This window comes from Amphiprion ocellaris, chromosome 8 (genome assembly GCF_022539595.1).
Source record: "Amphiprion ocellaris isolate individual 3 ecotype Okinawa chromosome 8, ASM2253959v1, whole genome shotgun sequence".
NCBI lineage: Eukaryota > Metazoa > Chordata > Actinopteri > Pomacentridae > Amphiprion > Amphiprion ocellaris.
This window is the reverse complement of record NC_072773.1, coordinates 23055635-23081553: the sequence shown is the minus strand read 5'-3', so window position 1 is coordinate 23081553 and position 25919 is coordinate 23055635. Positions and strand designations below refer to the sequence as shown.

Genomic DNA, 25919 nt, shown 5'->3' with positions numbered 1-25919 from the left:
CTATTCATGTCTTCACACACCCACAACCACTTTTTGAAAGCCTGATAAAGCTCTTCACCAAATTCTTGATTAACAACTGACAGCCATGGCTGAGCATGAACTTGTATTCTGTGATGCCAGAAGGATCCAATTTCCTGATTTTCTGTGGTAGTAAGAGCTGCAATAGTCTGGACATTGCCACCTGTTCTTTATACCGCATATAATTCTAGACAGTTTCAAAGAAATATCTGGTGTAACAGCTTCTGATTATCAAAGATGAGTGGATTAAAGTGTGCTTTAATTACCAGACCCAAGCCAGAATAGTAGATAAGACTCAGAATTAGAGCCGATGTGAATTAAACAGGCATGCAATCAACACCCACAACATTAAAACCACCAGCACAAAACAGCTCTGACCCTATGGGCCATAGACACTGGACCCCTGGTGTCTGATAATGGGATGTCGGCAGTGAATCCTTTCAGTTTGTGTATTACGTGAATGCTCAATTAGAAAGGGATTTGAGGAGTTTGGAGGCTGAGTCAACATTTTGGACTCTTAGTTGTGCTCCCCAAGCTGTTGTTGCTATGTGTTGGAGCATATTGTCGCTGCCATCTGAGTGACATCGTCATGAGTATGATTGATCTACAACAATGTTTAAGTCAGTGCTGCACGTTAAAGTAGGATCCGTGAAATCCCAGGACCCCAGGTTTCCCAGCAGAACATTGCACTGTAATGAGATGATCAATGTTTTTCACTTCACCTGTCTGTGGTTTTAATGTTGCAGCTGATCTGTGTAAATCACCATCTTTCCTGTATCGGTTTACCAGTAACAAATCAGATGAATGTAGGTCAAAAAAGGCTACCTAATTTCACTGTATTTGGGTGTGTGCAGAAAATTTTATCTAAAATTATTCCGGCCGAGTTGCTTCTGTGTCCATAATTATGCATTCTTGGACTGTTTGGAAAGGAATTCAGGCTTTGAACTACACAGAAGAAAATGTGGCCTGTCAGCCTTTTGCAGGCAAATGGCAGCACTGCTGTCTCATGGAAAAATACCTTTTCTACAGTTGTTTCCTAAAAAAAGACAAAATTGATACCTTTTCAGAAATGGTACCAGTTTTAATATTTTTGAACAGTAAGTAACTTGTAACACAGGATATAAAAACACAGCTATGTTAGGGTGTAATTTGTTTTGCTTTGATAGGTGTAAAAATGATGTGTTTGCTGTATGTGTATGTACATTTTCTTTTTCTGTTTTCACTATATATTAAAAATGAAAAGAAAATGTGACCAAATACCAGAACAGAAACACTAAAGTACGTACAGTAGATGCAAAATGAACCAGTTTGGGAGCGACTGAAGTGTCAGGTTTCTGAAAATAAATGATGTCCTCTGGCAAAGCGGAGAGATGCTTCCAACAATCCACACATTCAGGAGAACATGCAATTGTAAATGATTTCTGTATTTATCAGTTGTTATGGTGGCTGCTCTTGAGCCAAATTGCTGCTGCCCCTTTTCTTCCTCTGAGTAGCCTCCAGGGCACAGTAAATTTTACAGGCAAGAGGAACAATCATTTCACTCAGAGCCTTTTGCAAGTACTATCACTATGCTCCTCATTGTTCCTTTTGTCAGCACAACAATGTCTTGTTCCCACTTCTGGAGTCGCTGTGGATTCTATACCACCCATAACATATCAAGTGGCATGTTAGGGGCATGTCAGAGGCAAATTATCCTGTTGTTCCTGTGATTGCATTTTCTAAACACAGTCCACACAATGTCAGCTTTAAAAAAACACGCGCGCACACACACACACACACACACACACACACACACACACACACACACACACACACACACACACACACACACACACACACACACACACACACTAAGTAGGGCAGAGTAAATTCCTCACTCCAAAAATCTGCAGAAGACTAATCAACCACCACAGGCTGGAAAATGATATTCTTAAAGTACTATCATGATTAGATGGGCATGTAATTCTTCTATTTGTGCGATATCAAAGCTTTTAATCGCACAATGCAAGTGGCTAGCATGTGATTTATGTCGTATATCAGTAGGGTATGAACACAGGTCATCTTCCAGGACTGAGGCATGAAAGTGTAGCTGACTTTGTGTGCAGGGAAAACAACACAGAATGCAGATGTATAATTCACATCCTATTGCTGTTCTATTTCCTGGAGTTCTTGGATCCGTTGCCCCAGAGAACAAGGTTTATTTTGTAGCTTCAGATCTACACTGTCAACGCCTATCCACAGGCCATTTTACCACCACATTCGCTGAGTGCAACAAAACACCATCAACACACTTTGAAGTGGAGAAAAACCTGCATCTTTATCCATATGTGCAAGGTGCATAATTTAAATGTGAAAACTACCATATGCTACAGGTATAACTGAATTTTCATATTTAGTAGTTACCCAGCCTTTATGTTTCCAGGAGATGGTTTTAAATGATCCTAAATTTACTCGTGACTGCTGCATACACAATATTGTGGAGGAGACTGAGGCTAGAACTGCACAATTCAGGCAAAAACATGCCCAATATGTAAAAACAACAAACAAAAACAACAGCACTGATCTTGCATTGCAGTAATATTCAGTCCTGCACATATGAAAGGATAGCATATGAAAGAAAACTGTCAGGTCACACTATTACATTCTAACACACCTCAGTTTGGAAGCTTATCTTACATATTTATTTTTTCAACCAGCTTGTTTTCACTTTAAACTTTAACAAGAAAAAGGCTCTTTTAGGATGAGGATGAAGACCAGCTGATGGATTTGGCAATTGTAACTCTGTCTTTGATAACAAATTCTAAAGCTTTCTAAACTTCCCCAAATCCAATAAAGACCATGACAGATTCACTAACCTCTAGTGGGGCCACGGCTTCCTCACAGTGGGTGGACCATAAGGTGGTTAGATGGAAATGCCAACAATCGCTGCTTCTGCGTGCTGACAAAATACATTCATGGCATTTTTGCTCATCTTTGTAGCACTGGAAAGCCCCTGCAAATAAGAAAAAAAAAAAAAAAAATCACGCAATCAGATTTTTTATTCTGCTTCAAATACTCAAACGCAGATTATGACCTTCATGCCAACCTCATGTAACAGTTTCTAGACTCCTGCAGTGTCTAGTTATAGTTGCTAAGGGATGACTAGGCAATCTGTTTTACAAGAGAGGGTTATTAGGGAACTGTCAGTTTCACATTGCCATTTAACATCCCTGTATTTCTCTAATTAGAACAAACAAACAGTATGTCAAATACATTTATTCTTTCAAATGTGAAAACTTAAGCATACGAAGAAGGTAAAATTGACCTCAAATATTCTTGAAAGTGAACTCCTGAATTAAATTACAATTGAGAACTGTGCTATCTAGTTTGGATAAAGATTTAAAGTTTAAATTTTCTACAGACAGAACCTAAGAAACTCCCAGAAACGAATCAGACACAACTGATTCACTGCAAATTCAACATGACGTTTACTTTCTCTCCGATTCAAAATGGGAAATGCTGGCTGCAGGATTCAGCAGTTCCAAACTCTGCCATCTGATCAGTTCACCACTCTCTGTACTGTCACAGTCACAGTATTTCACGCTAGTGAACCATAAAACATGATCCTGTTTTGCAGAGCAGAATGAACAAGAAATGGCTGGTATGAGGGCTGAACTTGTGAACAGAGACAGATTGGTAGTAACAGAAAGACACTGCACCAGATCATAGCATGACACAGGTGCAGATATCAGTAATGAGCAGGACTGACACATCAATCATAATCACTTTGGGATGAACAGAACCTGCACTCCTCAGATTTTGTGAACACTGACAATGACTGCATGACAAGAGGCTGTTTATTGCTTTTCTTGTAATTTTTCCAAAAGCAGCAGTTCAGTTTTTGCATCTTCATAATATGAAGTACAGAAATTTACCAACAATGTAGCCATTCCATGCAGCATTTTCAGTAAAGTTTTCTGTCTTACTGCGCTGTTGGCAGAGATACTAGCCTCGGCAGGTGCGACGCCTCTCGCTGACGTCATTTCAGCTCACATTGAGGGTCACAGTTTGAGTGAAGCAAGCTGGCTTGAGTCACTCTGTTGCTTTGCATCCCTGCAGACATGAGTCATCAAGGCTACCAGACACAAATACATGCCTGCCTGCTTGCTCAATTGTCTGAATTCCATTGCTCAGTGAAAAAAAATCAAGGACACTGCACGTAACTGAGCGATTTTGAACATTTCTTGGGTTCTCCTGAGATACAACTTAAATGTCAGGGTTTGCAGAGAAGATAAGCCAGAGAAAAACACTGTGGAGAAATTCATATTTACCTGAACTGGTCCAGAATTGTTATTTTATTTTCTATATAACAGAGCATATGCTATTTAAAAGTAATTTGAAATCCCCCAATTTTTTATACCCAGATATGTCCATGATGGATTTTTGTTTGCAGGCAGCTGAAGCAAGAAAACCCCATTTATTATCCATAGCTGGAAGCAGCAACAATGAGTTCACTTAATCTGACTGACTGTGTCTTTGAAAGCTATGATGACGAGCACTGTCAAGCACTGTGGTCTATTTTTGTCCCCTGGGTGATGATGCCCAATCTTTTTAATTAGAAAAAGAAAATGGGAGGGGTTTGTAATGGATGTCAACTGAAGTCTGTCAAAGCCTTCACTGGGGCTACATTAGCAGATCATTTTAGCAGTTATCAAAGAAACTTATGGCAAAAACATACATGTGACCACAGGCGCACTTCACCCAGAGTTAGTTCCGAATCATAGAGACTGACACTTAGAATTAGTGTTATTGTATGTCTTCTTAGACATTTTGACAACATTTCCGCTGAATGACTTGAAGCAATAATTGGTAATGTGGCACAAAAATGATCTGAAATGAAAAATACAAGTTTAAACTTAACTTGAAATCTGGCTGTGTTTTTCTCTCTTCTGTACATACTGGACCTTGATCTCTAAATGAATCAGGTAGAGCTGCCTGATTGTGGCCAAAATGATAATCACAATTATACTGATTAATCTCAAGATTGTTTATTACAATTATTCATTGATTTTGACACATTAACTTCTATAGCAGTTTCACATTTGAATGGTACTGATTTCTTTTCCATGTTATGCTACATTCCTGCTAATGTTCAAATGTTTACATCAAAATAAGATTTAAATTACACCTCAATTTAGTGTATCACTTAGAGGCAAAATATATAAATTAAACTGCACTGAAAACATCTCATACATTGAACTAACTGTTCCCTAAATGCCTCATATGCAGGATACGGTGGATGCTAGCTAGGCGACTACAGGAAAAGAAGCAAAAATGTCTTGAAAAGAGTGAAATAAGGTGTTTCAGTATCAGATTTACCCAATATGAAACCAAATCATTTTATCTACATGGGCTATTTGTCTTCCGTGTGAAGAGTTTGAGCAGAAGCAACATTTTGATCAGTTGATCATATTCATTTAACTGTGGGAAGCCATAATCATGATTAAAATGTGATTAAATGTGCAGCCCTACTATGTTTTCTGAGTATTGTTAGTATTAAAAAGTTTGGGGTTTTGCACACTTTCGAAGTCACTATTCTTGCAAACATGATACTCCAGTACTGAGAGAAAGTAAAACCATATATTATTCAATATCATCCCAAAACATTAATCAATAGGCTACAAAAAGCTACTAAATGATAAAATCAATACATATGTTCCTGAAATTACTGCATATCAAAATGAAAAATATTACAATATTGTTGCCAGCCACTGCTGCAAACTCACAGGCGCTAACTGTTGTCTACTGTAATTTAACTGATCTCCGACAGTAAATTTCTACAAGCAGCAGAAACAGGAGTACAGCAGTATCCACAGGCTAACAAACTAACAAGTACTGAGTTTACAGTCTGACTCTGCTACATGAACATATCTGACAACCCCCGAAGCTCCCAAGTGTTCTGTTCAGTATTCTTCAGCATCCGATGCTGCAGGTCGGTATACACGGGAAGTGTGGAGGGCAGCCAGTCTGGATGAGAGCTGGTATCAGCATCAGCTCAGCCGAATCAAGTGTACGGGTTTATTGTGTTGAACGGTGTCAGCAGCAGGCATATACAGTGTTCTTAAGCCCAAAGGGAACTAGAATTACCTCTTCATGGCTGCATACCTCAGCTAACCAGTAAAGTTGTCTGTCCAGACTCAGATAATACATGTAGGAAAGAAGTGTGTATGTTCACTGAGAGAAATAAAAAAAAAAACAGTCAAATTCTTCCTGCGTGTTCACACGATTGCCACTTAAAGCCAATTCTGAAAGAACACATAGTTGCAGCCATGACAGCAAAGCTTTAAATACTTATGTTTCTACAAAGAGGCTACAAATTCTAAAATGTGGATTCTTCACAGACACATCTTCAACCCGTCAGCACAGAAGAAATAAGAAATCACCGAGGTTTCAATGTAGACACCCAAGATTAGTTTCACCAATTCAGCATTGACCTAAATAAGAAATGGTCACAACTTCCCTTTGTGTTCCTCAAAATATGGAGTTAAATAATGTCAGAAAATGTTTGTTGTGGATCATTATGATGCCACAATGCAGATGATCTATGATATTTTGAATATAAAATGTAATTTGAACAATGTAATTAGACTTTTGTTTAAATTTTGACATTATTAGCTCGTACTCATTACACATTTGTAAGGTCACAGGAGCTTTGACCACCAAAAATTCTTATCATTTTTGTCTGAGACACATCAAGAAATTCCCTTGCAGTATTCCAGAAATATTGCGCTCATTAGAATGGGCGAGACACACCAAAAAAGTGAGACTGAGTGACTTTTTAACACTATTTAAGGTTGTACTGCATGATTTGCTGACATATATGCTTAGTAGGCAGGAGATGGGGAAGCTTTGTGTCATTATTAGGCTTCAGAGTATGAGGCTCAATATCAACAGCATGTCCAGACAATTTCATTAACATTTTCCAGTTGTCAGTCTAATTGTTGTGATCAAACAGATGTACAGATCAATGCTGATGTCCATGTAGGTCAAGTAACTGCTTGCATTTTAGTTGTGCCCTATAAGTGCAGTCTCTAAGATATATTTCTTTCATACTTCAGGTTTACTTTGCTCTGTTTGACACAGAAAACAACGTTGATTAGGGCTCTGAGTACCACCAGAACATGGAGGATGAAAAACTCAAAAACACAGCTGAATCCATCCTATGTGGACACAAATGTGGCACTGAATCTGCTTCTTTTCATGTTATGCCTCAAGCGTAGACACAGTGTAATAATTTCTTGTAAGAATATTATAGATTAAAGCACATTTTATACTTTCAGATGTTTTAAAACTTTGTCCAAAAAGTTATGAAGAGAAAAATACATCATACATTATTCTGAACAGACTTCGGTATCATTACATCCCTAACGTGACACAGTTGAAACAAACTGTGGCCATGCAAGAACCATCTGGTCTGCTCTACCCTCTAAGCACATTAGTTGGACATACAGCCCATAATTTTCAGCCTCACAAAGAAAGAAATCAGCCTCCATTCAAAGAAATGTCACAAGCAAAGCATACAGTATGACCTGCAGCTTTCTGGATCATTGTGCTCCTTCAGAATTACATATTTTCCTTTTGTGGAAACACAAACACTGATAAAGGGGCAAAGTTTCATCATAATTCACATTAATGCATGTGGCAACCTGTCTGCCACACATCTTAACAGCCACTCACTGTGCCTTTTCTCCATTTTTCAGTCAACAAAACCACACAAAACTCATATTCTGCATCTAGACATGGATGTTTTACAGTATTTCCTCAAGTTCTGAAGAAGGATATCTGTTAAAGGTAAATATCAAGGATGCTGCTCTAATAAAGAATTCCTAATGCACAGGATTCATGAAATCAAATTTCTTACATATTTTTACAATGCAACCCCCCTACCCCCCTACCCCCCCACCCCCTCCTACCAAAAAAATAAACACCTGTTTAAAATATTGTTTAAGTAATATCATGCAGCCACATTTACATAGCTTTGTTTACAGAAATAATAAGGCAGAAATTATTATTATTATTTATTAAGTCACTGTTTTCCCAAATTCTCCTAAAAATAACCCATATATTGATATCAGACAAACATCAATATTATCTTGTTGCTTTCTACCACAATAGATGACAGCAGGATAGAAGACAGTCCTTGAAGGTGAATTAATGATTTAAATTATAGGCTGTGACCTTGCCAAGAACACAAAGGATAAACATGAGTGACGTACACTTACAAGTTCAATAACATTAACATATTTGACAAATGTAGCCTTCTGGTACAGTAATATTACAGCTCATTCTCTACAGTAGGTTAATCCTCATTGTCAGTGACAGCTGTAGATTACTGGGTAGATATTTTGCATTGGGTGTGCATTAAAAAGTTGATTATGAGACTGTATCTGACACATCAGGCACATAATCAATAGCCCACACATTTTGATGAGGTGCTGTCACAACAAGCCTCTGATTTACTCATTTCATCTTTGCTTCACTGTATTCTATCCCACATCTCCAAGGAGAGGAGTGTTAATGAGAAACATAGGAGCAAAGGACTCACTAAAAATGCATGAGCAAAACATCCATGCACAAGCTTCAAGTGGTTCCAGACCTGAAATACAAGGAATCACATGAAGATTAAAGAAAAAGAAAAACATCGATAAAATCATTTCACTGACACTATATGAGGCAAGAACCAAATTTACTTTATTAGGTCAAAAGCCAAACAAGGTTGGATCAAAGATAGAGAGAGACATTCAACCAGACCAACTGGTTATACTAAGTATCCTCAAAGTTCCCCTCCATGGAAAAAACATGATTTCCAAATATTTTACTTCACTTTGTTCTGTTTTTTTGGGGGGGGGGTTTGGTCAAAATTATAAACGCACAGTTTGACACTGGCGGGCTGTTTTTACATTTTCTGCTGAAGAAGGAATGTTTCGCTGATCTAAAACTAATTTTAAAATGTGCAAATCCAAGCAAATTTTTTAAATCACAATATCTTGCATGCTAATCCCACTACAATAACCAACTAGAAGCTGTGTGATCTGCATGCTTATGTCACAGATCTACTGAGATTCAACTACATGGACCATATAGACCGTGGAATAATATTGAAATAGGAGATGCCTTGCTTTGGGTATTTACATATTCAAAGAACCTGACTTTACTAATTAAAGGAGAATTTCTGATGGGTTAAATTAAGTTTTTAAAAAAAAAAAAAATAGACAATTTATTATTCATTAGTTATTATCCAAAGTAATTTGCAACGTCTTAATGCCTGACTAGAGGGGACCTTTAAACATTCAGAGTCTTGGCACTGATGTTAAATTGTTTCCTCTATATGAGCAAGTACTGTGGGAGCATACAGATAATAACAAGACAAACAAAAACTGTTCATCTGTTTAAAGTCACTGCTTGTAAAAAGGAAGTGTCTTTGTTGAGATAAGAAATAGCTGCCACAGAGCTCTCACAAGGCCTGCAAACAAAACATGATCCACTTTATCGCCTGCTTCATGTAGTTTCTTTTTCTTTTATTATCTGATCATGATGCACTATTTACATTGTCCTGTGTTGTGCTTTTCTTGTCACCAGCGGGAAGCGAGTGAATAGGCCAAGCTTTTGTTAAGCAACATGGAGGTTAACTGTAATTAAAAGAAAATGACACAAATGACTCAAATACTGCTCCAGTGGTGACAGCGAGCAGATCTTTCAAATGATACCTTTACGTATAAATATTACCAAATGTCAGTGCAAAAGCAACATTTGGGTAATTAGGAAACAGACAGCAAAAGCACATGAGACAATTTTCTCTAGAGTACACCCATCACCATAACAAATTATGGTCATTGTTGCCACTTTTCTAAATTATGTGTTATTGACATTAGCCCTTCTTCAGAATTACTCTGAAAGTCATTTTTCTCCAATATTTTTCTCCTCATATTGAGCAAAGTTCAAAAACAGATCTAATTACTGACAAAAAGGCATTAACCTTCACACCACTAACAAACAGACTGGCACAGACCATCTTCTTAGCTAATACAAATGAGCCTCTGCTGCAGCCTGTCAATGGTTTTGGTGTGTGTGAAATCTTGTTGTTCACCTGTCCTCCTTTTAATATTTCCTGGGATTTGTTTGTAAGAGTTTATAATTCACATGCTTTCAAGTGTTGAGCATCTATCAAAAGATGTTTCTGGGCAACATTCGGGGCAATTACACTGAAGACAACTCATTTCAGATTGTAAGAATCAGATGATAGTAAACCCTCATGCATTCGTAGAGCAAGAAGAAAAATTCGCCAAACACTACGGGGAAAGAATTGTTGTGTTCAAGTGGGTTTTAAATAAAAGATGGTTAAATTATGCGGCGTGTCTGTGTTTACTCAGCCCTTTTCTTCACAGCTGTATTAGCACTAAAATGTGTGCTGGAAGAAAGCGAGTGATCTGTTTATCCTGTTCCTGTTATACACTATTTTCTTATTTTCTGGTTTAAAAAAAATAAACGATAAGAAAATCTTGGATGGAGGTGAAGCCACAGTTAGCTGTTTTAACCAAATGAATGGTGACTTTCGTTGTGTTTACTACTAGCACATAAAAAGGAATAAGGAAAATGGCATAATTTAAGCTTCAATTCTTCTGTGAGATTTTCACAAAACTCAACAGCATTCAACATTGCACAAAGTGACTGTTGTGCTGTAGTTTTATTTTGAAAGGTTACAACTTCCAGTCTTGCAGCTTTCTTCCTTTCAGCTCTTACTGGTCCTAAGTGAAACTTAAACAGCATCCTTCTGTAACGTTTTCTGCATAAACGCTCTGGCACTGCGTTGGTTAATAGCAGGATTATGCTGCTAATCGTCACCTTGCTTGGCGATTAAGGCATTTTCAAAGCATTAAAACAACCCCAGTGATGATTAATATACACCTGTCATACTTAATTACATTAATACTGAAGAATGATTAGACCTGTGTGGCTGTGTCTTCCTCTCCTCCTCTACCACTCAATCATATTCTGCCCTCCTGATTAATGGGTCTATGGTGGCATGTGACTTTGTGGGGACAAACAAAACCTTTTGTTTGCACTAATGACCCTTTGCTTGGTTTAAAAGTTAAACCTATTTTTGATGAGCATCTGTGCATGCTGCACTGCAAAGGGCATATTAGGATACATGATGCCAGGAGCCTGGTTGAATATTGTGGGGTGGGTCCAATCAGTGATCGACAGACCATAATGAGAAATAAGGCTGCATGAGAGACGATTTTGGATTTTGTGGAAAGAGATTCTGTGAATGATTTTTTAAGAAGGGGCATACAATCAGTGGTTAATGCACAATTTAATGCCAGTCTCTACATAAGTTAGACAGAGTGAGAAAAAGATGGTTTCAGAATTGAGTAATCAGGCCTCTTGAAAGGTTATCATTTGCTTTATTTTACATATCTAGCAATCATAGTTGAATTCTTACAGTTTTCACTGATTGCTGACCAGATTTCAGTTCGGAATATTGTACCATTCCTACTAAATACTGTACCTATATTCCCATGTGTTAAATATACTGTATGTACATTCACATATGTTATTAAACATACATTAGTTAAACTAATTTAGTATCACAATTCAATCAGCATCTATCAATTCACCAATCCAGTCCCTTGTATGATGTAAGTTCATGTATTGTAATTTTTGCTTTGTTTCTTTTAGACCATGAGCGGATTGGGAAAGATTCATCCTACGAACAGGAGGGGAAGGTCCAGTTTGTGATAGATGCCGTTTATGCCATGGCTCACGCTCTACATAACATGCACAAAGACCTCTGTCCTGGAAAAGTTGGCCTCTGCTCCAAGATGGACACTATCAATGGCACACTGCTGCTGAAATACATCCGCAATGTCAACTTTACAGGTGTGTATTCCTGCTTCCACTTGGGCAGGCGTAAAGCTGCATGCATACTGCACATAAAGCACTGGTTGTTGTTGCCAGTTTTTCTGTTTACATGAAAAACAAGAAGAGCAAGTGAGTTCCAGGAAATACATCTATGAAATGAGATATATAAAGTACACACAAACAGTATTTGACAGTTGACTCATTCTGGAGCATTTTGTGGTGGCATCTGAAGCAACCTGTGCGTTCTATTTTTGGGTTCACTAACATGTTCACGCAGAGGCTTTGCGAGTGTGCAGTGGCCTCAAATTATCAGGCTACTGAATGTAAATTATTCCCGGCAAGTAAAAGAGGCTGAGATTTGTAGGAGGGTTGACAATCAGCAGCAGAACAGCATGTTTTATCAGAGCTGATGATGCGCAGGAACTGTGCTTTGTGAGATTCCCGCCTTATCTTGTCAGCAGTGAATTGCCCACGCAGGAGATCTCCTGCTTGAAGTGCACGGGCTGCTGGGTTAAAATTGTACATAAATGAGAGTGGGAAGAGAGTTAACAGACAGCACAACAGAAACGGCCATCAGTAGGTTTCCAGTGGCTGTCCTATGTAAACTTAAATTCAGTTCTTTTTCTGTTCCTGGCAAATGCAATATGCAGTTATCTCTGGAGACAGAAATAGGTATAAGTTAAAACACTTGTGTGTACACGACAAATGTCACACGGCCATGACCCCTGCATTTTATCTCTCTCTATAAAAGCAGTAGCTGAACACCTAACATGTAATAGAGAGCAAAAGTTTAGCCTCCAGTTCTGTAAAACTTATACAACTGTAGTAGTTCCATTTAGAGAAATACTGTCTCTCACCAGTTGACCTCAGACAAAGAACTGGACTGCATTTGCTATTTTCCCGTTTCTCTATGTGCATAAAGTACCTACATTATTTACATATTATGACTTCCACCACAGCGTTTGTGTTCTGGTGTTCATCTCCAGTAACTGGCGTTGGAAATCCCAATAGAGAATTAAAGTGCTTAAGGGATGATAAAATATTCTGCAGATGTTCACAAACTAATATTTAGAAGGTGCAAAGTTTACACTCAGATCATAATTCTGCAACACTTTTATTATAACATTCCAACAAATAAGATGTACTTTTAACAACTAATTACAGGCCTCTATGCACACAAAAAAATAAGCCACAAGAACTGCATGCGCACAAATATAACCTGCTGGCTTGTGAAGACACCATAAAAATGCCTGTAGAATGGGGTCCAATTTAGGTCAGTGTTCGTAGTTAGAACAGCTTGAGCTAATTACACATCAGATGAGTGGAGGGTCATGAAATCAAGCAGAATGCAACACGAGCGGTTTGACACAGTCTCAACTGCAGAGTGGGATCTTTGGAGAGGGATCCAGTCATGCCACAGCCAAGTATCTGACAGGAATAATTAACAGGAAATAAAAAAGATAAAGGAACTTCTAGATGAGGTAAAACGCTTCTGCAGAATTCAGCTACGAGCATTACTGAAAGCAGCTTGGCCAGGCGCCCCACAGAACACAACTCTCTGTGTTTGCAGGTGAGAAACTAGAGACCAGGTCCTGCACTAGCAATTCCTACACTCTGTTTTTTCAAATAAATCTCAATAATGTTTTTTTTGTGTGTGTAAAAGTTGTCACTGTCAGACAAATTAAGCAGGAGGTGGCTCCAGAAACTGTCTTCCCAAGAAAAATGACAGACTGTTTGCTGAAATTCCTTACACATGGGATGCTTGCACTCACCTGGCAACGACTTTTGGCGGCTGTAATTGTAACTCTTGTCTGTCAGAAGCAAAGACAGAATGAGGCTGACATCGTTATTAGAGCTGCAAAATCTCATAGGGAAGAGGTTTCCATGGATGGGTGAGTGAATCAAACATGTGAGACCTTGGATTTACTGTTTCCTACGAACAGCTAATATTTGTTCCTTTAAATCACACTCACTTAACCTCCATCAAGTGGTAGTTTTATTAAACGTGACAAGGTTCCCTACTCTTAATACAAATACAAAGATAGAGGTAAAACTGGCTGAAAGATGTACAAAATTATGATCTGTTCTGCAGTAAAATTCAACATGTAGAATACTACTGCAATATTATAACCACCTCAGTGCAGTTACCAGCAGGAACCATGCAGGAAATTGGATCAACGTTCTGCTCAGTCTGCAAGACAGCTGACAAAACTAAGAACTGAGTCAGTTCTCCAGCAGCCTGACTTCTGATTGTTCATGCAAAAAATCTGGTGCTGTGTCAACACCTCTCAAACAGAACATCTTGCAACGACCAACAAAAATTTGGTTCCCTACTCTAAAATTAGTCACTGGTGAACAGTTAGCTGCTGAATGGTCCGTTTGGCTTAAAGGTCCCATATGGTGAAAATTCATTATACAAAACTTGGATATGTAGAGTGAAAGTTGTTAAGATATGAAGATGTTTAATTCTACCATACTTCAAGCACCTCCACAACTAGAATGCCTCTCAGGTTTACAAGCCAGTGAGAATTTTACTGAGCTGCAACAGAAGAACCAATAGTCACCAGTAATCCATCTCAAACTTTGTATGTTTCTTCTCCAGACTGCCAGCTGTTTGCAAGGTGTGTTTACTACCTAGACTTTCTGCTTCTGTTAACTCTAAAATGTCTCAGCCACAAGCAAAACTGTTGACTACGACAATGAACACAAGAGTCTTCATGCACTAACATCTGAGGTACTAATAATACAGTGGATTAATTTTAATATTGAAGGCAATGTGCTTCAACAATAGCATGGTGCTACCAGACTATTATGTTCTACAGAATGGGCTGGCTAGCGAGACTACTTCTCTCCTGCTCTCAGTGCTCACATATACTACTTCATTTTAATTCAGCTGAATTCTCAGTTAAGCTGTTCTCAGTTACATATTTATCGTTCTCTATTGTCTGACAACATAATGAGAATGACACAGTGACTAAAACGTAGCCTATTATCGCTACATATTAACCAGCAGTCATTTCATGGTCATTTGCAACGGCTTAAGAAAAAACAAAAAACAAAACAACAGCTCTGTTGTAAATTCTGTGCTATTTAATGTGCCCATGATGAGTCAGAGAGAAAGTTGAACGATAGAAAGTCCTGGTCTCACACACTCAAATCCTTGACAGCTGCTGTGTGGTTTTACTACATGCTGTCAACCATAGACACAAAGAGAGTCTTCTTCCTGAAGGGGCTGTGGACAGCAGCAGCTCAACTGTATTTAAACCTACAGAAACAGCTTGTTTGGAACAGGGCTAAAATCAGAGGTGATGCAGGTATTGTGAAAAAAAAAGAAAAGATAAAGGAACATTCTGGGAACATGTGCTACTTTAATATATTTTCTGAAAAGTGGTACAGTGTTGGACCTTTAAGCAAACCTTAAATCAAGCAGTGGAAAATCATGGCCATATGTAGAACCGGAAAATAATGTTTTTTGTGTTGGAGTTAAATCAGGTCTTTCAATAATTCACTGAAGGTAGATGGTGGTCTATAGTCTCCACAGGGTGACTGTAGGTGTTGGTAGCTGATCAAATGGCTGCTAGATTAAAGAGGATTTTGGTAAAATGCAAAAACTGTGTTACAATATGAGACATACTATAGTATTTTCCTCCTTAGTGCTGCTTAGGTTTCTAGATGTACGCTATACAGTTTCAAAGTATATGAAATCAAGAACACAAATGAAGTATGGATGATTTTTAAAAAAAAAAAAAACGTAGTCAACATAACCTTTATCATTGGGGATAACAAAATTTAACATGACACTAATGTGTGCAGCAGTTAGTTTTGTTCTCTAATGGATTTTGAAAGGAAACTCTGCAGTGCTCTGCTGTGTTTTACTGTAGGCCCCATCTTCAAAGTCAAAACATTGTTTACCTGTTCCTGAGCATGCTTATTACTATGTAAGCAGGTCAGTTCACATTTGTGTAAAATTAAAAGAAAAAAGAAAAAGAAAATGCTCGAATTTGTATCCTTAGGTCACACTTGTTTAGTTCCACAAGACAGATCAATTCTCATATCATTGGGGTAAAGCTTTTATCTCCAGTGCTGAACAGCAGACGTGTTACAGAATTAAACTTCAATTGTTTATGCATTCGTTTATTTATGGCGTTAGATTACTGGAAGGCTTGTCAGCACTGAAGCCACAGGGTTTACAACAGGGATGGCTAGAAAATCAATGCTACACATTACCGGAATACTGCCTGGGTTGCTTTGCTTTTAAGAGTCTATCGCCACAAAGGAATGGAGAATTTAAAAGGCCTGTTGGAACCCAACAGGAATGTCCATACGATCCCGGTGTATTCTGGGAATCGTCTATAGGCATCCATGCTGACTAAAGGAAAGCGGAAACCTGAACACTGGAGATATTGTAGACAAAGCTGATACTTATTGATGCACGGTATTAAGATTGTAATCCCTGTGATGCTGAGGGAAGATGCTGCCGGTTACATTTAGGTCGGGTACAGTTTTCTTGCAGACATTTTGCTTTACAAAGCAGCCTTACAAGACACAAACCTGATTATAAAGTGCCGTTAAATGAGTTGTGATTAAAAGTTTTCATGTTACTTCAGGGTTTTAACATAATCATTTTAAGCTGACTTGTTTTCATTAGGTCTGATTATCCCTGTAATTTGTTTGTGACCCGAGAAAGTCCTTACCTATCACTATGTAGTGAATGGTACAGTCATTTGGACAAACACTGCTAATATTATTAGGAACTGTGAAAAGAACATGCTGATTATGTGGATAAGTTATGTGTATTTTTTTCTGCAGATACTACAATTATGAAGTTGTCTACCGTCTACTCTATCAAACTGAATATTTAATAACCATTTAAGGAATTTGCCCCCTTAAATAGTGAAAATAAATGTCTTAGTATTTTTAAATTGCAGCTATTCTTCTTATTAAAAAAAGTGGAGTAATTATGTATTTAACTTGTATTGGGAGAAAAAAAATTATCCACCAAAGTCATTTCCACACTCCTCACAGTAGAAGTTTTACTTAAAATTTGCAAACACATTTCTCATGGCTTTAGCTAATGGTTTTGTAACAGAATGAAAGGATTAGGAAGCAACTGTGACACAATGAAAATTATTGTTTTGTTGAAAAACATGATTAATTTTTAAGAAATGCATATTAGAGCTTTAAATGCATCTCAAATAAACCAGCCTTAAAATAGGGACAAAAACAAGAGGTTTGGAATTTGAATTGAACTAATTTGAATAAGTAGTGCAGACAATGTTCAGTTTAACAACCACTGTCACAAATGCAATGAGTAAATAGTATTCATGTTCATACATTTGTGTACCTCTCCTTTGAAACCACATGTTAATACAGCGCCCACACACTGTCTCATGCACAAACTTCCTCCAGTACCACAACAGTACAGTTAATTCAGTTCTCAAGGTATTGACAAAGTCTTTCCTCAGAGATCTGACCTGGTTATTAAACAAGCATCTTGTTAATATTTGCTGCCTCTGCATGAAAACCGCAGTATCTTTTTGCAAGTGAAGAGGTGAAACTAATCGATTGCAGCAATCAAATTAGTAGAAACATACATCCCACTCAATTCCTTCTATTGCTGAGATGGCCAAGAAAATCTTCTTAATTGGTAATACTGCCTGCTGTTGTCTCCAACGTGCCCTCCAGATAATTCATCAGGATGATGCTAATGCAGTTAACTCCTATAGATTGTTGATGAGACTTTTGACAAATCTGCAGAAGAGCAAAAACACATCTGGCCTCAAAGAATGACTCACAGGTTTCCTACTCTGACTCATAGGTTCAAACCACAATCAACAATCAATACTCTGACCTATTAAGGGGAACAAAACACTAACAACTAAATAATTCCCTGTTTTCTTATGACAGAACATAATCAATACTTGCGGAATATGATCAACTCTCTCCCTAATGCAGTCAAGTGCTTGGACATGATGTACATCCTTTTTCTGTTGCTGCAAGTTAAAAGAGTATTTTTGTGCTTTCCTCTTCCCTGTAATGCTGAGTAGCAGGTGACTGCATCAAAGAAGGCAAAGCAAATTTGGTCGGCTCAAATAAAGATTGCTCCTATCCTAAGAGAAGCGCTCATCACTAAATCTTTGCATCCTCGTTCCCTCACAGTGCAATTTTACAGCAAGTTATGAAGCTCGAGAGGGGATTGTAGGTTGGCTCAGAGACAGGAAGCGGAGTCAGTCATGAGAGAGACCTCAGAGTGGTAATCAAAATCAGTGCTGTCGTTCATTAGCACTCTGAGTGGAGACCTTGTGGATAACAGGCAATGGGGCAATAAGCAGAATGAAGGAGTGTGAAATGATATGGGAACATGAACAGACAGCAGCCCTGGCCCTCCTCAAAGGACCAGGACAACATGCCTGTCATCATCTATTTTGCTCCCATCATTAACACTGTAACGGCACTGGCTTCAAGTCCCCTCGCAACCTCATTTGGTCTCAGGGCAGGAAGACCTTGAGTTTTTACTGTACTGCTTAACACTAGCATTGAGTTACAGTCTGTCCTTCAAAACGGAAGTAACACGTTTCTCTTTTGATCTTCCCTAGGCATCGCTGGCACCCCAGTGGTCTTCAACGTGAATGGAGATGCTCCTGGTCGCTATGAAATCTACCAATACCAGATCACCAATAACACCACAGAGTACAAGATCATTGGTCACTGGACAGATCAGCTCCACTTAGACGTATGAATATTTTATGCATTTGATGAAGTAGGTCGAGAAGATTTCCATGCTTGAGTTTTCTGGTAATACGAGTGACAGATTTTTGTGTCAAATTTGGACAGTTAACCAAGAAAATAATTAATTAGACATCTCATATTTTAAATTCCATCACTGATTCAGCTCAATTAGTCTTGAGAAAAAAACGATACATTACATTGAAACTACAATCCGTAGCTTCTCCAACTGGAAAGATCAGTGCCATAACTATGAAAACTACTGAATGGAGGAATTGGAAAAAGAAAATTGCCCTAAAGTGAGCCATCCATTATTTAGAATTAAAGCCAATGTAGTCTCAAAATTTATATTCTCATTTGAGTTTAATCTACTTTAATAGAGCCAAAGCAGCCTCTTTACTTGCAACCATTACATCTAACATTTGCAGTGTTGCAACACAGTAGAAATTCATTTATGCATCTTAACTTTTCAGTGGTATCAAAGAATTTGCTGAACATATTTTGCTTATGTCAGGCTTTATAATAGGGTAACAGTCAACAGAATAATATCAATGAATCATCCTTTTCCTGTTTGGCATCACAATTTGCAAAAAATAGAGGCTGACAGATGCTGTAGGTCTGTACCGAGTGTGTTGCACAGTATGGTCCGCAGCATTTCCACTCGCAATTATGCTGATATGAGTAGGTCTATAATGGAGTAAAAAGCCTCTTATTGCATTAACCTTATTTTGACATTTGCCATCATTACTAGATACAGTACCACCAGTTTCCTCTTCAACATTTCCATTTGCCTAGAGTGCACAATCTGCAGTGTTGCATATGTTTACATCAAAACTACTTTGTGTTAAATACTAAACTTTGCATAAAAATATGTGTATGCATCATTTTTGTAGTTATGCAATATACATGAGCCCCCAGGTGTTCATATTTTGTTGATGCACACACTGTAGGTGTGGTATTGGATCACTGCAGACATCAAGGCCTTGAGTTACTGCTGCACAGGGATTGACTTACCCGCATTGCTCTCTAAGGAACAACCAGAACACCATATGGAATTTCTTTAGACACAAAACCAATCATCTAAACTATCCAGATGTTTATTTAAATAATTTAATATTCTCTATCTATTTCCACGCCCTATTCCTCTTAATAAGGCATCTTAAGCAAACTGTGCTGTGCTGTACTAAAAATAAATACTGACAGTGCAACAGCACAGGCACATGATGCTGCACTGCACTGTGTTGAGACTGCAGTGTTACGCAGCTCGACTCCCTTTGCTTGTCTTTCCTCACATTAAATGCAACATTCCTTGGAAGTAATTAAACAGCAAAGTAATTTCCTGTTGGGCTAGGATTTGATGCGTTTACACGGTGATGTCTAGATAAAAAAAAGATTGCTGCTTTCATGTGGCGAATATCCCATTTGCAGTTTGTTCATTCTATCATGCACTTCTGTGCGTGTAAACTAATCTACCATCTGTTAATTGAATTGCGTCCTCATGCGGTGTGTCGTGCATTGATTAATATCTAACTGGTGAAACAATATGTAGTTACTTGTGTCAATGTTCTTGCTAGACTGACCCTTAAAATGTTTTGTAATCTATTTTAAAAGAGCTATTTAATTCAGATTATGACACTGTCCAGATGGAGTATAATGAAAAAGATAGATGACAGTATATGTGTGCCTATGAGTAAAACAGTGTTATTTTGGAGAGACACATCATGTCCGCACAGAAACAGTACATTAGCAGAGCAGCAGCAGCAACTCTGGTGCTCCGTCTATGTCACCACAGGAGGTGTTCATGTCCAGTGTTGGGCTCAAGCACATTTTGGAAAAAGCCGAATATGCAGTCATTGTAGTTAGATGTCATCAATACAGTGATATAGACTTAAAAATACACTCTTGCTCCAGGGGCTTAAACAGCTCAAAAAACAAGGCTGATACATATCCTGTGCAGACATAATCTTTTTTCTTATTCTTTCCCCCTCAGACCAATGAGATGCAATGGCCTGGTGGAACACAAGAAGTCCCTTCCTCTATATGCAGCCAACCCTGCCGTCCAGGCCAGCGCAAGAAGACTGTTAAGGGAATTCCATGTTGCTGGCACTGTGAGAACTGTGATGGCTACCAGTATCAGGCAGACACTTACACCTGCAAGATGTGCCGCTTTGATTTGCGGCCCAACGAGAACCATACTGGCTGCGTTCCCATTCCCATTGTCAAGCTGGAGTGGAGCTCCCCGTGGGCAGTCATCCCTGTCCTCATCGCCGTCTTGGGGATCATGGCCACCCTGTTAGTCGTCGTCACCTTTGTACGCTACAATGACACGCCCATTGTTAAGGCATCAGGTCGAGAACTGAGCTATGTGCTGCTGACAGGTATCTTTCTCTGCTATGCTACCACTTTCCTCATGATCTCCACTCCCGATGTGGTGATATGCTCCCTGAGAAGGATTTTCCTGGGCCTCGGTATGAGTATAAGCTATGCGGCACTGCTTACCAAGACGAATCGGATCTACAGAATTTTCGAGCAGGGCAAGATGTCAGTCAGTGCCCCTCGATTCATCTCCCCGGCCTCCCAGCTAGTCATCACATTCAGCCTGATATCAGTGCAGCTCCTTGGAGTGTGCATCTGGTTTGGTGTCGACCCATCGCAAGCAATCATCGACTACGAGGACCAGCGCACAGCCAATCCTGAAATGTCCCGTGGTGTTTTGAAATGCGATATATCCGACCTGTCTCTCATCTGTCTGCTGGGTTATAGCATGCTGCTGATGGTCACCTGCACAGTTTATGCCATCAAGACAAGAGGGGTTCCCGAGACGTTCAACGAGGCCAAACCCATCGGCTTCACCATGTACACCACCTGCATTGTGTGGCTCGCCTTCATCCCCATCTTCTTTGGAACCTCGCAATCAGCAGAAAAGGTAAACAATCCATTTGAAAAGTGGTGAAAGTATGAAATCAAAGATGACAACCCCAGTTTGTCAAGTGCTATTACAGTCGCAAGAGTTACAAAGAGCACAATGGCAGAAAGCCCTCTAAATTCACTTGTTCATGTGACATGTCGGTTTCCTTTTAAGAGTTCTTTTATATTTTCTGTATGCTTCATTAAGAAGAAAATAGCCACTCAAATTATGTTTATTGTATCGAATCAACCTCTTGTGTTTGTGGATGCTGCCACTATTCATCATGAGCTGATGGGCTTTGTGCTCCAATGTGGGGATTACAAGGCTCTTAGAGTCAGCCCGTGTGGATACTTCATTCACCACAAGTTCGCTTGGATATGTTTTCTTTAATTGTGTGTCTGTCTGATTCAGCATCACTGGGTGAAAATACCGAGCAGTCAATCACTGCACATTCATGCACACAGAAATAGACAACGCATGTTTGTGAAGTAGCATAAAATTGCTGTGGCTGTTGATGTTTCTTGTCAGTTGAAAGTGAATCACAAATTACTTCTCACAAGTGCTAATTTTGAGGTTGCGCAACATAGGTGTACACTGAAAAAGCAGAGAGTGGAAAAGTCAAAATAGCGATAGTTATGCAATAGAAGCCTTAGTACTGGAAGTCTGTGGTGGTGCTGCACAGTAATACATTTAATTGTCAACAACTTGACAGAGTTGTGTTATATAGTGGATATGTGTCCATGGACATTTGATACAAGGAAAGTGATAGTAACACCTTGGGTTTTGTGGATAAAAGTCTGCAAGCAGCTCCTTGAGGAAAGGACACGCTCTGTATTTTCAGTTTAAATAAAATACGGTTGAAGTAAATCAGTGATCACAAGAAAATTTTGGGGTTCTCATGGAAATGTTTGGAAGCTATCAGTCTTCTAAATTACACATTTTTATGGCTTCCATTAGCATAATTTCCCTCTTTGTGGCCAACAGTTAGTAACGCTACATGTATGTAAACTCATCCAGTTATGAAGGAGCCACGATACAAACAATTTCTGTAATTTAACCCGTACCTCCATCATTAAAGAGGACATGTATAACCTGCTTTGAATAGATTGCATTAGATCCCAGTATCACCTACACAAATCAAAGATCTGTTGTGTTACCATCACAAAGACTGAAGGTCACATTATCTACATCACAAAATGAATCACACTATCAAGGTTGAATAAGCAGCTGGAAATGTTCTATTCTCTGGCTTTCAGAGAAGCAATTAATGATATTTATATTCCCAGAAGAGTTGTGTTCTGTTTATTAATTAGGCATTGTTTTACAAACTTTTAAATATGATTTATTTTCTGTTAAATAAGAATATCACAAAAATAATTTTATTCAGAAAAGTTATTATGCACAGTTACTAATTCAAGTAAGATTTTCTTTGTTTTGCTATGATCTGACCCTTTACTCTGAAGTATTATGATGCAAAGAAATAGTAGCAATATGTAATATTTTGAAACTGAACTAAATTGAAACTTTTACCCATCAGCAATTTTGGCTTGTCCTGGTGGGAATACTATCATGTCAAAATCTCTTTCCGTTTCTGTTTAGTTTCCTCTATATTCAAAAACCCAACATCAAAGTGTGCCGTGAAAGTGTGTTACTGTTTACATGCTTAAGCAGTAACAGCACTGTCTGGACAAGGAATGGCAAAAAGAGGCAAATCTGCTTTAAAGAACTTCATAACGGTTCCTGTTCCTACACTGTGCCGATGGAGCAGATTGGCAATCATTTCAGCATGTCAGGGAAAATTTATGTCACCAAGGCCGATGGAAGTGGACAAGGGTCTTGGCTGCCCTCACAGAGTGACTCCCCTCTGTGCTCCAGGGGGCTGGCAATATTGTTCCGAACTCACCCCAGGCCACGTGTAATCTTCTCAGGAGATTACAAAACTCCCCCTCTATCACCAAGGAATTCCCATGTGCTTTTTGCAGTGTGATGGAACACAAGGCTGTATCAGTTCCATCTTCTGCTGACATCTTTTTTTTTTCTAAATTGACACAGCTTTAGGGGGCATAAATTCTGAAAAGCTCCTCTTTAGATTTTGCTTATTACATAAACATAGATCGTCGTGAATGCCAGGTCTTGGTAAACAAAAACACTTACAAAGCTAAAGAGATGCTACGCAGACAGTCAAACGTAATGATATATTTTTTAATGCCATCTTGTGAGAGTGATACCGACAGTTACCTAAAACTCCGATGTTCATGGCACTGTAAGGTGTGTAGAACTCTGTAATAACCCTTGAATCAAGACAAATGCTGTACAAGTTCACATACAAGCAACATATGTCATCACTGCATGTTGGAAAACATCATCTATAACAGCTGACATGTGGTTCAGAGCCCTGTTGGCTAGTCTCATGTCAAGCAGCTCAGTTATTTCTGATGTCTGCAAATGTAATGTCAGACAAAACCCCAGGCAAATTTCTTTGAAAAACTTCTCCCAGCTGTGTTTCCACTGTACACTCATCGCCGTGTGTTCATCAACTTCAGAGAAGAGGCAAAGTCAGCTGTTCTCTTCATACCCTCTTTTCTCTAATTAATGCTTTTATCGCTGCAGTGCTGAAAAAAGATGAAACAAGCATTTCTTTGGTCTGGTTTTGGTTTTAATTATATATTCAAGAAACTACAATTTTAAACAATTTTCCATACGCTGTCTTTATTTGGTTATGTCCACCTTTACTGCACATATAATACACTTCATACGCAAGTGTGAATGTCAAATGTGATCTGCTCGTTATATATTTGCAGCCCCCTGCCATGACTCATCACATTTCCCACATAAACAAATCAAAGATGGATCGTGTATGAGTTGTGGGATGATTATCATAAATGAAAAATTACTTGCACACACTTTTGCTATGCTGTAGGATGTTTCTCTCCACTCCCTCGTTGTTGCCTGTAGCTGTATATCTGCTACCCAGCTGTGAGTTGCAGCTGTCACTAGCTTCAGAGAACACACAATCCGTACGCTGCTGTCTAAAACCTCAGGGTAGAAACATCTATACACAGACTACATAGACACCCATCAGGGGGCGCATCTATTAGATGTATATCATAAATAAACAAGCACAGCAATGACAGGAAAGCTCAAGAAAGAAGAGAACTCAGAGAAAATGAATAAAAGGTGCTGTGCGCCATCAGTGCGTCTCATTATGTGGCAGATATTTGATTGTGTGTAGTTCAAGGTTGTGTTTTTATACATAAGAAGATGTGATTTACAAGAAATATCCTTTAATATTACTGTATCAACATATTAAGTCATTTCGTGTTAGTACTACATGGAAAACTTATTTTTTTCAATGTAAGATAGACACTTTGTTTTGAAACTGTGCAGACTCTGAGCAGCACAAGCCTTACTATTGTTTGTTCAGCTTGACCAGAGACTTCTCTTCCCATCACTCTGCACATCCTCAACTAATAATTATATTTTCATCTCTCCTGTCATTTCTATATTACAGATGTACATCCAGACCACAACCCTGACCATCTCTGTCAGCCTCAGTGCGTCGGTCTCTCTGGGAATGCTCTACATGCCTAAGGTCTACGTGGTTCTCTTCCATCCAGAGCAGAACGTACCCAAGCGCAAACGCAGCCTGAAGGCTGTGGTCACTGCAGCCACTATGTCCAACAAGTTCAACCCCAAAGGCAGCCTGAGGCCCAACGGAGAGGCCAAGTCTGAACTGTGTGAAAGTCTTGAAACACAAGGTTGGTATCACGCCGCATGTTTCAATAAAGAGAAGAGACAGAAACAACAAAAACAACAAGAGCTGATTTCACACGACACATATTTCTGAGGAAAGCTCTAGCAGTTATAGAACACGCGTCAAAAATTGAATTGAAAATATTGAATTGTAATTGATTTTGCATTTATTTTAGCAGTGTGGGGAATGAGTAAGCATTATATGAGCATGTTGGAAACTAACGTGTGATTTCAGGGCCAAATATGCCAGATGTTTTAAGTGACACAGAGCTTTGTGAATATTTAGGGCTGATAAGAATGGTGTCATATTATCCTCTAATTTGCATAGTTGTGGACTCTTTCTGAATTTCTCATTATTCAGGGAATTATCTTCTTAATAAACGCCAGGCTAATGTGTATAATCGATCAGCAAAGATCCACTAATAAAGAAACGTTGCATGTTCCACCTATCCAATGTGAAATTAAACAAAGACTGGAAGCATTTTCCTCTTTCAGGGAGATTATCCTGCATTTTGAAACATGGGACAGCTAAATAGTTCTATTCCCTAACTCGCACCATAGTGGATCTGTGAATCAGGAGGTGTGACAGGGTGCCCACACGACTCTGATTTTG

The 25919-nt window shown here is 38.7% G+C and overlaps 1 protein-coding gene across 2 annotated transcripts in view; it reads left to right on the top strand.

Moving 5' to 3' along the window:
• Positions 1-25919, top strand: part of LOC111572090 (metabotropic glutamate receptor 4) — a 184109-nt gene that overhangs the window by 151780 nt on the left and 6410 nt on the right. For both annotated transcript variants that reach the window (XM_023275611.3, XM_023275610.3), the window contains exons 7-10: positions 11737-11937; positions 18516-18652; positions 20636-21571; positions 25065-25311. In XM_023275611.3, coding sequence (XP_023131379.1) covers positions 11737-11937; positions 18516-18652; positions 20636-21571; positions 25065-25311 — 1521 coding nt within the window. The remainder of the gene's footprint in view (positions 1-11736; positions 11938-18515; positions 18653-20635; positions 21572-25064; positions 25312-25919) is intronic.